Source organism: Anoplolepis gracilipes, chromosome 4, assembly GCF_047496725.1.
Source record: "Anoplolepis gracilipes chromosome 4, ASM4749672v1, whole genome shotgun sequence".
NCBI classification, from domain to species: Eukaryota; Metazoa; Arthropoda; class Insecta; order Hymenoptera; family Formicidae; genus Anoplolepis; species Anoplolepis gracilipes.
Window position 1 is genome coordinate 9,088,373 of NC_132973.1, and position 17,395 is coordinate 9,105,767.

At 37.6% G+C, this 17,395-nt stretch overlaps 3 protein-coding genes across 4 annotated transcripts in view; 2 read left to right on the forward strand and 1 right to left on the reverse strand.

The window, feature by feature from the left end:
- LOC140665305 (uncharacterized) overlaps positions 1-10,168 on the forward strand; it is a 35,590-nt gene extending 25,422 nt beyond the window's left edge. For both annotated transcript variants that reach the window (XM_072891243.1, XM_072891242.1), the window contains 6 exons: positions 241-2,987; positions 3,153-3,244; positions 3,325-3,429; positions 3,516-3,591; positions 3,688-3,937; positions 4,033-10,168. In XM_072891243.1, coding sequence (XP_072747344.1) covers positions 241-2,987; positions 3,153-3,244; positions 3,325-3,429; positions 3,516-3,591; positions 3,688-3,937; positions 4,033-8,295 — 7,533 coding nt within the window. In that variant the 3' untranslated portion in view covers positions 8,296-10,168. The remainder of the gene's footprint in view (positions 1-240; positions 2,988-3,152; positions 3,245-3,324; positions 3,430-3,515; positions 3,592-3,687; positions 3,938-4,032) is intronic.
- On the reverse strand, positions 9,966-11,814 carry LOC140665309 (WD repeat-containing protein SL1-17). Its single transcript, XM_072891246.1, has 8 exons — positions 11,567-11,814; positions 11,374-11,483; positions 11,128-11,297; positions 10,812-11,050; positions 10,649-10,742; positions 10,471-10,564; positions 10,208-10,379; positions 9,966-10,097 (listed from the first exon to the last, which is right to left on the reverse strand). The coding sequence occupies exons 1-8, from the start codon at positions 11,567-11,569 to the stop codon at positions 9,996-9,998; spliced, it is 984 nt and encodes a 327-aa protein (XP_072747347.1). The 5' UTR covers positions 11,570-11,814; the 3' UTR covers positions 9,966-9,995.
- A 9-nt stretch (positions 11,815-11,823) lies between these two features.
- Aatf (Apoptosis antagonizing transcription factor) lies at positions 11,824-13,997 on the forward strand. Its single transcript, XM_072891245.1, has 2 exons — positions 11,824-12,133; positions 12,244-13,997. Exons 1-2 carry the CDS (start codon positions 11,937-11,939, stop codon positions 13,559-13,561), a joined length of 1,515 nt encoding a protein of 504 aa, XP_072747346.1. The 5' UTR covers positions 11,824-11,936; the 3' UTR covers positions 13,562-13,997.
- Positions 13,998-17,395: the final 3,398 nt, after the last annotated feature.

The window sequence follows — 17,395 nt, forward strand, 5'->3', positions numbered from 1 at the left end:
TGTGTTGCATTTGCCATCTCTTGCATATACAGGATGTCGTGAAACCATCGCGTGTCCTTTTACGACGTTTCTGACATGGTTAAAAAGGACAGAAGCTGATGGTTCTCAAACATCTTACGTATATAGATTTTAAAGAGCATAAAGGACTAGTTATAAAAAGCGTATAAGAGATGACAAAAAATGTAAGATACTTATGTTAAGAAAGTGTAAATGCAACAGGAAATATGTATTCACGAACAGGACGTGGCCAGCGTGATGAGTTTCTCGTCATCGAATTCCGCGGGTCTCGAGAGTCACTCCGCAGAGTTGCAAGGCCATCGACGACTGGGCGCCAAGGTGGACGTGGTGTACAATTTATTGGGTATGCTAGAGAAGAACGGACGGGACGACATGAGCACTACTCTGCTCTCCATGAGCACCTCTTTAGATAGCTGTCTGGTGATGAGGCAATCCGGATGCTTACCGTTGCTCGTGCAGCTGATCCACGCGCCCAGACAAGATCCAGACACTCGGGACAGGGCTATGCAAGCGTTGCATAACGTGGTGCATGCCAAGAGCGACGAGAGGGCTGGTCGTCGTGAGGCGCGGGTGCTCCGATTCCTCGAACAGCTGCGCGACTATTGCCAAAGCCTGAGGATGTCCCTAGAGAGAGGCCAGCCCACGGATGATCTCGAAAGAGGACATCCTGCTGCGACGATAGCCGCACTTATGAAATTGTCCTTCGACGAGGCTCATCGTCACGCCATGTGCCAATTAGGTGGGCTCCATGCGGTTGCGGAACTTATCGAGATGGATCATTTGGCGCACGGCAGCGAAAGTGACGACCAGAACTGCATTACGCTGCGACGATACGCAGGAATGGCGTTAACCAATCTAACTTTCGGCGATGGCAACAACAAGGCGCTACTCTGCTCCTTCAAGGAATTCATGAAGGCCTTGGTTTCGCAGCTGAGAAGTCCCAGCGATGATCTTAGACAAGTGACCGCGAGCGTTCTGAGAAACTTGTCCTGGCGCGCCGACAGCAGCAGCAAACAGACCCTGAGGGAAGTAGGAGCGGTGACGGGTCTGATGAAAGCCGCCATGGAAGGTCGCAAAGAATCAACTCTAAAATCTATACTATCTGCTCTGTGGAATCTGTCAGCTCACTGTAGCACAAATAAAGTGGATATCTGCGCTGTAGAAGGCGCACTGGCTTTTCTCGTCGATATGCTGAGTTATAAGGCGCCATCCAAGACACTCGCGATAGTTGAAAATGCTGGCGGTATCCTTAGAAATGTGTCGAGCCACGTGGCAGTACGAGAAGACTATCGAGCCATCGTAAGAGAGAGAGGCTGTCTGCAGGTTCTCCTACAGCAACTGAGATCACCCAGTCTGACCGTAGTCAGCAACGCCTGCGGAGCACTCTGGAATCTGTCCGCGAGGTGTCCTCAGGATCAGCGTCTCCTTTGGGATTTAGGAGCTGTACCGATGTTGCGCAGTCTCGTTCATTCCAAGCACAAAATGATCTCTATGGGCTCCAGTGCGGCCTTGAAGAATCTGTTGAGTGCCAGACCTGGTTGCAATAATCTCGTTCATTTGGACTCTACCGCACGTGGGCTCGGATTATCGACGCTGCCGAGTTTAGCTGCTCGTAGGCAGCGGGCTCTGGAACAAGAAATCGATCAGAATCTGGCCGAGACCTGTGACAACATCGAGCCGAGCACGTCGCCGATCAACAAGGATGACAAATTTACGTTCAAGCTCGATCACAGTTTCCTCAGCATCAATACCCACGGTCTGCGCACTTATCAATTGCACAATCAACCCAGCACGTCTACCGCCAAGTGTAACGGAGTTGCCAGGAGCGAAAGTAGAGATTCCATGCGTTCAGTGACAAGTACGCACTCCGACACCATGTTCGAGAGAGTAAATCGTCACGTTCTGAACGGCTCATCGCCTACCGATTCGCAGATCAAACAACAATCTTCGTCGCTTCATTCCGCGGTCGGATTGGACGGCGCGTGTAGCGACTCTCATACGAAAGCCACTTCTTCCGAGAGGAAGTACACTTTGCGTTACAAGAATGCTATACCTGAACGACTGAGACCATCCGACGGCTTTGACGTTAACGAGCTAAGATGCACAAATTCTACTATATCGTGGGCTGCAGTACCCAATCAAGAACCGTCTCAGACTTCATTACACTCCTCCATCGAGAACCACATGTCTCTGATCGATCAGAGCGCGTCGTCTTCGTCCAAGGCCGGCAGCCAGTCAAGCGTTTCCGAGGAAGTCGAAGCGACCGTGTGCGCTAAGTCAGATTATCGACGAACAACCGTGAAAGCGGTTGTCGACAACTCGAAACCGGTTTCTTATCTGCGTGATATTTCTCCTATGAAGGAAAATGCGAATTTCAGCAACGTTTACGCGGAGAAGGCTCTGTTGCGTCAACACGACACCTTGAACAGCATTCAGAAAGCGATATCGCCTACGATCGGTCCGGACGGTAACTTGTTCGGCGATTACGCCGAAACGGATTTGGATCAACCAACCGACTACAGTCTTCGCTACGGTGAACAAACTATAGACGACGACGAGAAACAACATTCCGGCTTCTTTTTGACCAACGATCAGGGACTTCTGCACGAGGACACAGTTAGAACTTACTATACGGAGGGAACGCCGCGCGAGACATCCTTGAACTCGTCCAGGGCCACTTCTGCCTCTGATCTGCAAGACGATAGTCGGATAAGGAATTCGTCGAAAAAGTTACCGGAGCGATACAAGGCGAGGCACGTCGAGGACCACGGTGAATGCAAAGCGTCGTCCTTGACGGACGTGCCAAAATTGAACGACTTCGCCGAATCGGAGACGCAATTGAATTTGCGAGGCGCAACGCATCTTACGGATGACGAGAGCGCAAATCATTCGTTACCGTACCTTGAGGAAGATTTAGGCAAGCAGCTCAAAGCGATTCAAGAAGATGCATCCATCCAAAATCATTCAAGGTATAATTAGATTCATTTCTAAATAATTATCTACTTTGTTTTATATTTATTTATGGAATATATTTGAATAATTCTCTTTTCATTATAAACTTGAATTGTTATATACGTATCAAATTTTAGAATTTTTTTTATTAATACAATCATTTTGCATTAATATTTGCGTAGCGTAAGAACGACGCCGATTTCAATGGTATTAGGGAGCTCTGAATACAATGATGATCACGATGCGGAGTCCAGTTCTAGGATTATTAGTTTAGGTAATTTAAAATATTTAGAATGTAGTCCCTGAATATTTTTTATAATTTATATTTTTTTTTATAAACAATACACTTTACAGACTCTAAAACTGATTGCAAAATAAATAAAGATCTACCATCAAGTGACGTTGAATTCTCATCCGGCAATAATACTGGTTTAAAGACTTCTAATAACGACTCAGGATGTAAGTAATCTAAAAACTCGCAAAACTGAAAAAAATTATCTGTGACGATTCAGCAAAACTTTAAAAATCTTTCCGAAAATATTCAGATCAAGTCAGTGACGGAGACGAAGATGACGAGGATCTACTAGCCGCTTGCATTAATATTGGAATGCAAAATAATAGGTAATTATAAAATATTCATGAGATTATTTAAAAATATTAATAATTATATCATTATTTAAATTTAATATATATATTTTAAAATTGATATTTTTTTAGGCATAGGCATTCCTTCATAGGGAATAATCTCGAAAAACTTCCTCGATCAGAAAATAATCTGACTCGATATCAAACTAGTCTTGCTCTAGATCAAGTCGAACATAATGGGACCGTAGTATCTGATAGTTCGTCATTTAATATAAAATATGCGGAGTCTCATGGAATCACAGCTGAAAGTAATTTATCAGAGAAAAACAAAGAAAATAAGAAAGATAATAACGAAGAAAGCATTCAATTGGAAACAGCTACAGTAAGATCTTTCAGACTTTCTACTATTAAAAATGAAATTTTTATATTAACTTTCATTTTAATTATATTATAAATTGTGATATCATTTTTTTCTAGGCTATGATAAATATGAATAAGGAATACAGGCATAATATCGAGGAATCAAATAAAGCTTCAACTGCAGTAAATAATGATAATTTGGATAATAATTTTTCAGCGATAACTGTATCACAAAAACCTGACATGTTCTTAAATAAGAATGTATCAAATAACTTTACTGTAAATGAGGAACTGGATACAGTTGAACAAGAATCTATTACACGGATAGACGAGACAACAACCGATGATCAGATTCCAACAGACATTTCATCAATGAAGCAATCATTTACGAAAGATTCCGAAAGTAGCGAATCGATTGACTCTGTTGAGCAATCCGAGCATGCCCTTCTGGAACTGTGTATTCAACCCAGTATAAAATCTGAAAGCAACATCACCATCAATCAAAGCAACGCAGATTACGTTAAGACGCAGCTAGAGTTATATAATAAACAAATAGACTTTATAAAAGGAAGAAATAATTCCGAAGAGTTATCCGACATTGATGGGAACACGGATGGAAAACCGGAGGCACTATTCGAAATTGTGAGGACTACGGACATTTTACATCGCGAAAGCGCGGAGAAGCATATAAAAGAGGAGACATACAGACGACAGAGAGATCCCGACGCTATGATCGCTTCGTTGGATCGATTGACGGCAACATTAGTTCAACAAACTGAAGCCATACGCGAACGAGATTCCGGCACGATGAAACAAAGTTTAACATGTGACACATGGAACGAGGATTCTCCCAACGACGTTTCTTTCCCTAGCATCAGCATAAGCGCACCGCTGGTCGCTTCGTTCAACAGCGATGCACAAGAAGATCAGTGCACTAATGTGTTGGAGAACAACGCGCAAATGGGGAATAATGAACAGACTGGCATGACAGAATCGAAGATCATTCAACGCGAAGCCATTAAACTGGCGGAAGCTGTGGATGCCGAGGCGAACAATCAGAACGAGCTCGAAACGACAAGTTTGACATCTATCGATCTAGAAGCGATCAAACCGCCGTCCGCCATGGGAAGTTTACTATCGTTGACCGCGAGCTACGCCGGCTCTGCTGACAACAGCGAAACATTCATCAACCGGGATAGGTGTTACTCCACATCTTTGCCACCAGTATCAACGAAATATTCTGCCGATCCTCGCAACGTGCGGAAAAAGTCCCTGCCGCTGGGCGTGGTGGCCAAACGAGCGCTAGGCCAGAGTCAGAGTCATACGTCCAGTCTGGAGAATCTGCTAAACGAATGTACCAGTTCGCACCTGGAGAATGTCAAACCGCCGTCCATGATGGATGAATTACCAGACGTAGGCGACATGGAGAACAGCATGCTCAGTGTGGCCAGCATCACATCGGAGATCGCGGATTCGAAGGAGCAGGATTCGCACAGTTTGACCGGTAGTGACTCGGTGGTATTCGAGATGCTAAAGCCAGTCGCCAATGTATTATCTATAACGTGCATGCGTTATGCCGAGGGCATGCAAAGCAGCGCGAACAACAGTCTAAGTGAATGCTTGGAAAATATCAATCCGCCGTCTCTATTTAATGAAGTAAGCGAGATGGACGAGTCCACGATGGAGGCGGCTACTAATACTCTATGTAGCGACACTCTGTGCATAGAAACGGAGCTGCAAACCGACGAAGCGGTGCATTCAATTGTGGCGGAAGTGATCGACGAGGCAGAGAACGACACCGACGAGGCGGTGACTCCAATCTCCTCTGAATATTGCGTCAGCAGCTCAGCAGAATCGACGCCGAAACGACGGCCGTATCTGAAATCTCATTTGACTCCGAAACAGAAAAGACATTTGACGAAGGAGAGATATAAGACGTATACCATTGCCGCGGAAATTGTTAAAAAGGAACAGGAAGAACGTCGAAAGCAGGATGGTACTTGCAGCAATGAAGATGGTGATAAAATTCCACGCAGAAAGTACTCTCCCTTCTCGAAATTAACGCCAAAGCAGCGCAGGCAAGAAAATAGAGCTAGATTTCAGACACAAGTGCTGGAGAATCCCTTCCCGGATCTGAATGCGGCTCGAACCAAAGAAGTGCAGGAGTTAGTTTCCACTAAAAATTCCGTCGAAAAACAAGAATTCACCTCTCCCAACAAGTCTTCAATTCCTACGCTCACAAAGTTACCCGTGTGCAGAGCATTGAGAAAAAAACGCGGGAATTCCCAAGAGAATAAAGAACGGTATCGCACAAGGACGTTGAACGATTCGGAAACCATGTTCGGAAACCAAGAAAGCGAGCATCCCATTTCAACCACCAACGCGAGAGAAGGAGAGCAAATAAACGAAGGATACGCCCACGAAGAGATTCAAACTATGTTAGAGCAGAATGCCACCATTGTGTTGAACACTCTGAACGAATCGAATAAAGCTAACGGAGATGATATTTTGCGTTGCGAAACTGTCACTTTGACGTCACATGATTCCGAGTTGGATCACAACTTGAGAATGCGTTTTGTAAATGGGCTTTCGAAGAAACTAATGAACACTCAACACAACGCACAAACTCTTGCAATGAATATCGAGCATGAAGAAGCAGAAGCTGAGTACATGAAGACTCACCAAGATCTAGGCTCGGCGGATACAATTGAATCAGGCAGTGATGAGTCCAACTACGCCGACGAGGAACAGGAACCGAGAGAGACGAAAAGGCCGCGAATAATTAAACCAGGAATGCCAGGTCGAGATGCGAGCGCGGATTCTAACGCGACTGACAAATCAGAGCCGGAAAGCCCGAAGGCGATTCGAGGACGAAGGAAGGCGCTTTATTCGAATCCAATAACGCGAAAGCCGACACCGCAATCGTCACCGTTGAAGCAAGTAAACCTTATTAGCGGTATACCCCGTAGCAACACCTCACCTATTGTCAGAGCTACCAGAGTCACCACTTTGCGACAGAACAGCAATAGTTCGACGACTGGTGCGAAGGATTCTCCAAAATCCAATACGAGTCCAAAGAGAACTGCACTTGTCGCGGACGCGGAGAAAAAGACGCGAAACCTGGCAACTGTGTCCAAGAGGGCCTCTGTACCTCAGAAGGGATCTTCATTGACCTTCACAAAATCCACTAAGCGTCACAGTACACCTCCAGCCTGCTCATCGAACTACCAAAGCGACAGTAGATTACCAGAGATCCCGATTAAGCCATTGGAGCGTCAAGGAACCTTTACGAAGGACGAACCAGAGGTGGAGAACGCACCAACGGTGCATTCCGCGTCCGCTTCCCCAGTAAAGACGAAGATTGCCAAACCGATTAAAGGTGTTTCGTCAAAGATATATTCGGTGGCGGGAAAATCCAAGATCTCTGTGAAAACGCAGCAAGCGTATCTGCCGAAAATGTCGGCTAACAGTTCAGAAAAAATGCAACCACCTAAGGGAGTGTTGATGGCGCCGAAGAAAATGTCTTCTGGAAAAATAATTACGCCGCCAAAAGTTCTCAATGGCAACACATCCCAGAATGATAAGACCTTCCGGAAGGTTGATTCTCTCGGGCAACGATCCAACAGCAACTCCAGCATAGTCGCCAATTCGTCTATGAGCGCGCAAAGTCGTAAGCTTGCAAAGGAGGCGACAAGCAAGATTGCAAGTCTCTGGAAGAAGGTTGAGCAGACCAAGAACAAGCAGCGTTTCGAGAAACCGGATACCAGGCAATGGATAAGGCCAGCCAATAGTACCACCGAGGTAGACGCTGCACCTGTCGCGACTGCGACATTCAATAAGTCGCCAGCGTACAGATTGTTTCGCAGTTCCACGTTTGAGGGACTCTCCCAGGAAGACGGGAGCAGCGTCGAGACGTCGCCCTACAAGTCCAAGTCCAGACCACCAGTCCTAGGTATGCAAGTTGGACCTGCTGGTCCAAAATACAGAAACTCCTGCGACTTGACGGGCATGAACGCCAACGAGGCACCTTGCAAGATCCCAGTAAAATCGTCCGAATCGTACAAGCACGAGACGACGCAGCTAGGCGACAGCTTGGTGACCATGAGGAAGCAACAGAATGCAGAGTTCGGAGCGGAAACGGATCCCACCAAGAGGATATCCAGGCTCGGCTCCTTCATCCGAGTAGATCCGGCGACGGCAGCGGAAAACGGCGTACGAACGCCAGCCTCGGCGATCGTGCCGCCCTTCAACTATAATCCGAAGCCAGACATTCCATCGCAAGCGGCCAAATCTAGGTCGGACGAGAGTCAGAGTAAATTCGAGATGACGGATTGCCACGCGGAGATAGTCACGGGGTCCGCCAGGGTGACGACAGTATAGGGGAGCAGGGACGACCCCCCAAAACAAAGCGCATAAGTTCTGTAATAATCGCCTCCTCTCTTCGTTCCAAGCTAGTCATTGTACATTCGCTTGCTTCTATATGTTCGCCCACATACATTCGTCACATGTGATACGCATTACGAGTAGATAATTTTAATTTCATTTTCTTTTGCCGTCTCATTGTACAACGTTGAGACGCGTACAGATTCTTCGACATTTTACGCGGAATAAAAAAATAGTCACGTATAATAATACCCATAATATATTGTATGCATAAGCATCGCGATGCCAATTTCCTCGATACCGGCAAAAAACCGTGTGAAATATTAGCGGGAAATCTTAAGATCATTCCTGTGTCCATTTTATCTGTTGTATATATAATACATGATAATATAGGATAATTCCGAATTTGAAAGAAGAGAACCACAGTCGAAAATCCATAGTGCGTAGCGGTGATTCTGGGTCGGTTATTTATTCAATTTTGTATATATCGAAGAAAAAAAAAACGTGAGTGAAGAATGTAGAAAGTTTTAGTAGTACATGTTTAAATTTATGTACGATGTGTAACACACATGAGCTCTGGTGATACATCGCTGTACAGCTTTGTACGCAAATGAGAAAAGGCGTGCGCGCGGGGAAGAAGACCCGGCGATCTGTATTTTGTTTCTATCGTATTAACATTAACTGATTCGTATCATCTTTCTCTCTCAAACAGATGCAAAGTCTAATTACTTTTTGAAGACTGATAAATAGGTCGATGAAGATCTGGAATAAACTGGAGCATCTTCGAATGAAGATTAATCGTAACGAGATAATACCGTTTGTATCGACTGTGTGAACGTAGAGCGGTCTAAAGTAGTTCGCTAAAACTGGGATTATAATAACGGAACAAAAAATTTTATAAGCATTATTTTAAGTTTCTAGTCTACAGGTAATAGACATTCTATTTTCGTCACATATACTATATATATGGAATATGCGGATATTCATTTCATTTCTGAGTGGAGTCTACTAAATGGACACACTGTTATTCCTTCGGAGGTAAAAATATTATTATTAAAAAAGTGTACAGATCACATATATGCGATTAGATTACTCATAAGTCTCTGAAATTCAAATATTATATCTTTATAATTTAATGTTGTTTCGTCTTTCATTCAGAGACTTTGAGGTATTCAAGATGTTCTTTCTTTTTAATTTTTTTTATCGTGTCAATTTTCCTTCTACGGGAATCGAATTGTCGTCGAATTCTCATCGGAAGGAGAGATTACTTGGCATGTAAATCACATTTATATATTTAATTTTTAATTAAGAAGTTTTTTCCGCAAGGAGTTTTACCCTGTTCCAGTTCGAGTTAATTAGATTTAACCCCGCCAACTTGGAACCATATCAGGGTATCTTTGTGTTGTTTTTTAAAACATATTTGATCTGTACATCACGAGATTATTGTAATTATTTTTTTTTTTTGTAATGTTATTTCTCGACTCTAGATTTTAAGAACAACTTTCATTACATTTTGCGCTTTTAATTCGCCAGATATCTTTATAGTTTGTACATTACTTGCAGTACAATAAAATTTATAGCTAAGAATACCCCCTTTTTTATCGTAAACTCTAAAAAGATGTGTCATCGATTGTCTGCAATTATTAAAGAATAAACAATGTAGCGCAAATAAAAAATATTTATTAATCCTTACAATATTACTTATCATATATCGGACATTCGTACAAATTAATAGATTTATCTTCAGATACTGACGCGATCACGTTATTTCGTTGTGGATTATATTTTACTGCCCATACCTATATATTGATAAAAAGAAATTATCTGTATCTGTATTAAAATCTTAAAAAATTGACATTAAACATATATATATTTCGTCTGAAAATTATTTCAAGTCTAGAAGATATACCTGATCTTTATGTTCATCAAATGTATGCAGACACTGCCTTTGTGCTAATTCCCAGATCTTGACTGTATGATCAGAACTGCTTGATGCAAATTGCTGACCATCTGGTGAGAAAGCGACGCCCAGCACCCAAGAAGCATGACCCGACATTGTTCCTGCTAAATTTGCATCCTTGCTAAATAAAAATAAATATGAAATATTAATAAATTTTTTTTAAATATATAAAAGCCAGTATTTATATATTTATAAATCTCTGGTTTCCTTACACATCATACAACTTCATATGTCCATCATCGGATGCTGTAAGGAGCAACTGAGAATCTGGTGAGAAACACAGAGACCTGATAGGCATTGCGTGACCTAAATAATATAAATTTGATGAGAACATATTCTATAAAATTCTTGATGATAATCTTTATAATATATTTGAATTTTTTTACTTGCCTTCTAATGTACGCAAAACTTTTCCATAGGCAACATCAAAGATGTTAATAATCCCATCTATCGCACCACTTGCAATATATTTACCATCAGGACTCTGAAATGCAATTCCATGTACCAAAATTGCATGATGTATAGTTTAAACTTTTTAATTCCAATGACTTACATAAGCAACACTCAGTGTAAATTTTCCACCTCTTGTATCTAATGTTTGCTCTTGTTTTCCACTCTCAGTCCCATATAAATGTATTTTACCAGCGTGACTGCCAGAAACAATAAATTTATCGTCCGGGGAAAAGACAACGGTCCAAATATCTACTGGACCCACTTCAATACTCGATAACTTGTCCCCAGATTGCAAGTCCCATAATTTTAAACTTGAATCAAGAGAACTGGAGGCACATTCTGCAAATTAAAAATAAAATGTATATACAAATCTAGAAAAATTAATATACTTCAAGATAATAATTTAATTTATTTACTTGATCCATCTGAGCTAACAGCTACAGATACTACTCCTAAGGAATGCCCAGTTAATTTATGCTTTATCTTCAAAGCACCATCTCTCAGTTCCCATACCTTTACTGCATCATCTACAGAACCTGTTACTAGATATTCCGCAATCTCATCTTCATTGGATCGTATAGAATCTCTATCCAGTAACATAACAGTTAGAAAAGTATAGTTCTTTCAGCAAACAGCAATTTAAAATAACACTTTGATTATACCGTGAATCTTCATTATCTGCTTGAATATCCTTCTTCCTCTTTGGACAACCCCATGCACAAGTCCATATACTGTCCTCGTGTGCATTTTCTGTTTTGTGAGTTAAAGAATACTGAAAAAAAAAATATAATAAATTAGAGAAAAAGTGAAAGAAACAATAAATACAAATAATAAATAAGAAAGTTGTATTCTCACCATTTTACGACAAATAATTTAAATTAAATTTTTATTAAAACAAACGCAGTGTATAAACTTTTTTTCAAATGTACTTTAATATTAATACATGTCCGTCAACGAAACACTTTTCATAATATGTACATATAAACTATATGTATTGAATGTTGGGCAAAAAAATGTCAGCAAATATTGCAAATCTCTTTTTTATCTTTGTATGCGACACCTGACAACTGATTGCTATATACGCGGCATCTAGTGTAAATCATTAAAAGTAAAGCCCGGAACCTGGAGGAATAAAGTTACACGAGAAATGACAAAGGTTATGTAAGGTTATGTATGTTTACTTGCACACGTGTTGGATGTAATCGTCTCGCGACGTGGGAAAAAAATGGCTGGAAAAAGTTTAGCTGAGAAAATAAATGCCTTGATTTCGGCAAAACCGGATTTTGGCTCGGACGAAGAGCCAGAGGAGACGAAGGCGAAGGTGGTGGAATATTATGGCGAGGACGATGTCTCGGAGGACGAGCTCCAGCAATCTAAAATTCGTAGACAAAATGTTGATACCTTGGACGCAATAGACGAGAGGTAACGATTTTTTATATTTATATCTGCCTATAAGATTAATATCTAAATGAAATTTGAACTGATGAAATATTATATGATTTATTCACACTATTGGTTTGTTGTTGAAATAGATATGCTGGTAAAAAAGTCTCAAGGAAAGATATATATAGTGATGAAAATGATACGAGTGAAGATATGGAGAGCGAAGGCTCTGGAGAAGATGTAGAAGATGAAGAGGTAGAAAGTACATTGGAACAAAGTGAGAATGAATTAGAAAGTGATGAAGAAGCAGATTCTCAACAGGAATCTCAAGACGCTGAGAGTATGTCCGATATAGAAGAGGATGATTATAATATAGATATAAGCAATTCGCTTTACAAACAGAAAGACTCTACTATTAAAACCATGTCCGAAACAAATGTTAAGGCAGAGGTGGAGAAAGGCAATTGCATCAGAAACCAGCTCAAGTTTTGGGAAAATTTCTTGGAAATGCGAATAAAACTGCAAAAGTGTGTTATAACCAGTAATCAAATGCCACAGCATGACAAACATAAACAACTTGGGTCAAATATAGATTTTGTGAAGAAGGTCAACGAAACTAAAAACAAACTAGTACTGGCCTTAAATAACATGTTACAACTGAGAGAGCTCTTGTTAAAACAGTATCCTGAAACGAAATATTTAAGTACCAATTCCAAGAAGAGAAAAGTCGACAAAGACGAGAATACAAATACGAATGATCCAATGGATGAAGAAATACCTTCCAACATTGAAGATGTATTAGAAAATGAAAAGGAATCATCTATTGATGAAGACATGGAAACAGCTGAAGAACCAGTGCCCCGAAAACGTCTCAAATACAATGATTACGAAAAAGTTTTGCAAGAAAATCATGATTCCTATAAAGAATATAGAGATTCTGTTATAAAGAAATGGAACGACAAGACACGGATTGCTACAGGTTCGCTGAGTAAAGGTTCTGGTCAGACTACGCTCAAACAAATTGAATTTGCCATGAGCGAAATAAGCAAGTTACGGAAGAAAACTCAGCTAAAACGCTCCGAATATAACATCGTCGGTAAATCTTTGCCAAACGAAGATAGCGAAGGTAGAAGAATCCAGGAGTACGATCCGGAAATTTATGATGACGATGATTTCTATCATCAGTTATTGAGGGACTTGATAGAGTATAAATCGTCAGACGTGACGGATCCTGTACAACTCAGCAAACAGTGGATCCAACTGCAAAACATGCGTAGAAAATTGAAAATGAAAATCGATACTCGTGCGACAAAGGGCCGAAGAGTGCGATACAATGTTCACAACAAATTAGTCAATTTTATGGCGCCCATTACAGTATATGACACATGGACAGATAATGCGAAGAACGAATTGTACAATTCATTATTCGGTAAAATAAAATCGACGGAAGAACAAATAAAGCAATAATTATAAAAATCTAAAAATGGAAATCTAAATTATTAAGTCACAGTATAGTTTACCTTTGTAATATACAAAAAATTTATACATGATGTATATATCGACGCAGATAGATTTTTCAATCTGTTCCATGATATAATCGAAATTATCTAATTAATATTTTTCAAAAAACAAAAATGCAACCTTCATCATCGATGATGTCCTTATACTTGTTTAATAAATCGGAAAAATATTATTTCTAAATGTCTAATATTCTAATATAAATATTTCGAATCATTAACATAGTTTATTAGATTTTTTTATCATAAAATAAATTGTATCGATTATATAGATCTCGTAAATTTATTTCCTTATGATTACAGAATTTCGATTTCGACTTTATTAACATTTAATTTATTGACTTAATCAATAGGAAATTTTCATTGCAGTTAAAACTAGAACAAGAGAGAATGCAATTTTTAATATACATATTTATTATATATTAAAAATAATATATATATATATTTTTTTAATTTATATAATTATATACATATTACATATATTTATATATTAATTATATATATATTAATATATAATTTAATATGCTATATATTGTATAGTTACACAAATATTGTATATATATTCCGTAGAATACTTTATATAATTACTATAAATGTTAATTAGCACAGTACATAATATAATATAAAATTTTGTAACAAAAAAGTCAGGTATACATACTATATAGGATATTATACCTATTATACTGACTTTGTAGATATCAAATCATTTAATATAATATACATTATACAAAATATATTTTATTTTATCCTGAACACGTCAGTCTGATTAACGTTTTTAAGAACTTACGAAAAAAAATTCTAGAACTCTATCAAAAACGCGTTTGAAACAGAAATAGATAAATGTTAGGAAAAAATAATTGTGCAAAAGTTAATAAGTAAAATTTCAAAAATTATGATTCTAATTTGAAGAAATAATCAGCAGAAATTTGAATTTAAAAAATCGTAATCAAAATATTAGGAGAATATAATTAACAAAAGTGTAACATTCAATAATCGCAATTTCAAGAATTTCTAGAATTATAAGTCTATGATTCTAAATCATGAAAAGTTATAAACTATCAACAAAATATAAGAAAATTAGCAAAGAAATAGTACTAAATAATGTTTCAAGAATTACGATTCCAAGAATTATTAAACTTTCTCTATATATTTAAAGTGCAAAAATTTTAATTTTCAAAAAATAAATTATTGCTATATGTATAGATGTACATAGAACAATTTGATTTTAATTTTATCAATAATCGCTGAATAATTTATAACTATAAATGTAATCACGCAAATTAGTTACATTCTTAAAAACATATAAACAAACAATAACTGTCTTTTAATGTCTTTCTTTTCCAATAAAACTATCCCTATGTGTATACATATATATATCAAGATTCTTATATCAATTCATATTACCGAACACAAATAAAAATTATTTAAGATACACGTGCGTGTTTGATTACGATATAAAATATTTACTTTTTATAAATATGTATATATTTTATGTATTTTTATTTATTTATGCACTTCTAAGTTGTGAAAGATTACGATTAACTATCGTACTTTTGTCATTCACCCGGCTCAATTCTATCATTTAAACCTATGACCTCATTCTACTTTGTTATGTAGTATAAATATGTACTTACGTGGCAATGTGATATCAAAGTAACTGGGGACAAAGATTGCTCCGAAAAGCATATTATATTAATCACGTTCAATGTCTCGCAAAAGAGATTTACGCTTCAAGCTAATTAGATTTTAATAAGACTTTACGTATATACGGAATAAATTTAGGAATGTTTTACTTAGTGGGAAAAACCAATTTTATAAAGATCCCCTAATGTTAATACAAAACATCTATATGTGATTTATAATAATTATATTACATTTATGCTAATTACCCTAGCAGCGATACATTATTGACGATTGCAACACTTACGTAAAATAATTTCTTTCTCTCTCTCTTTCTCTAAATGTGTTGTATATAATAATTGTATGTAACTCTTATGTAAAGAACGCGCTATTATCTGTAAAATCGAATTTGACTTTCAATAGAACCACGAGTTTTTATTGATCATACAATAAGGTATTTTCTGAAATTTCCACACATATTGAATTAGCAGCATGTCATTGACATTAGCCACAGACCGATTATAATATGACGATAATAAGTAAGAAGGAAAGAGTAGATAGTCTACTTCCAAGTCCATTTTCAAATTGGTCTCCGATATTAATCATTAAACATAATTATTGAGAAGTAATAAGTGAAAGAAGTATTCAATACATTTCTGTTTGTAAAAATAATGTTTTTCTTTTGTGATTACATGATTAAATGATCAATGACAAATCGAATATAATGCTACCTGTATATAAACACGCAAATAAAAATTTACGCGATATGATAATAATATCTAAAAAAATTAAATTATAATGCACTTAGAAAATAAAAATATAATTTTTTTATTTTTATTTCAGATCACATATAATCATCTCTTTGTCTGCAATATCAAAGAACTGTAGATGAAAATAAGCTTGCACGTAATTATCGATCTTCGATTTCTTAACTGATCAGATCAAACGTATTATTTTTCCATTTAACGTGATTTAAAATAAAAACTGTTTTGAAATATTGACTGCTTATGCCCCAAATTGTACGAATATAAATAATACAATATCGTTATATTCATATTGCATTTTAATTATCGCGTTTCAAATCATATTCTCTTACACTTTCTTAAACATATCCTTTAGTTGATATATCGCATCCTGCGATTTAACTTATTGTGTATATAATTATAAAATTATATTAATCAAGTGATTTAACATGTAGATTCAGATTGACACGATGGATTATTGTTTATGATGCATACTTTGAAATTCTACAGAATCGAAAATGACTTTATCGATTGATCATACTTTATTCTAACTGAAATCACAGTCTCAGCGACAATTTGACAAACTTGTAATGACAAGTACTTGTTTCTTTAACAATAATAACATCACTTCTTGGGAACTCATGTGATATATTAAGAAGTTTAAATCCAACTTTAAATTCGGTTTGTACATTATATTATTTTTATTCTCTTTTTTCTTCTTATTAATATTCATGTGCACGCATTTATACTTCATGTGCTGGAAAGTATAACAGCATCAGCTATTATTTTTTTTCTCTTCGTTTCTTGTCAATAAATGAGGCCTGCTCTCTGTGATTGCCAATATCTTCATCGCGAAAATTTATATTATGCAGTACTGAAATAAAAAAGATAAGATATGTAAAGATAGAGAAGTATAAAAAAATTAAAATTTCGAGTACTTTAACCAATATATAAATGGAAGTAAAGCTATTAGACGAACTTGATGGTTAATTTATCAGGTCAAACAAAATCTCCTATTATTCTTTAGCAATCTTAAGGAAACTTTAATTCTGCGTACATGCGAACATTTAGATACTAAAGAGATTAAACCCGAAATTATGATGACGTATATTGACGGTGCAATTATTCGAACTCTACAATCATTAATACAATATTGATCGTTTCGCTACAAACGAAATCGATTTTAAAGAACTTGTTACGCAAGACCATGAGACATTGCAATTATTAAATAGAATAAAAACATAGGATGAACTATTGATCTTAACAAGATATCGCCGTTTCCTAAGTGATTAACTTAAATGTAAACGAAATAAACCCTAACGTCTTTTTGGCGCCTAATACAAAAGTAATATAAAGGAAAACAAATTACTTTTCTTTTTGCAAATAAGATACTTTTATATCTTGATATATTTTTTAATATA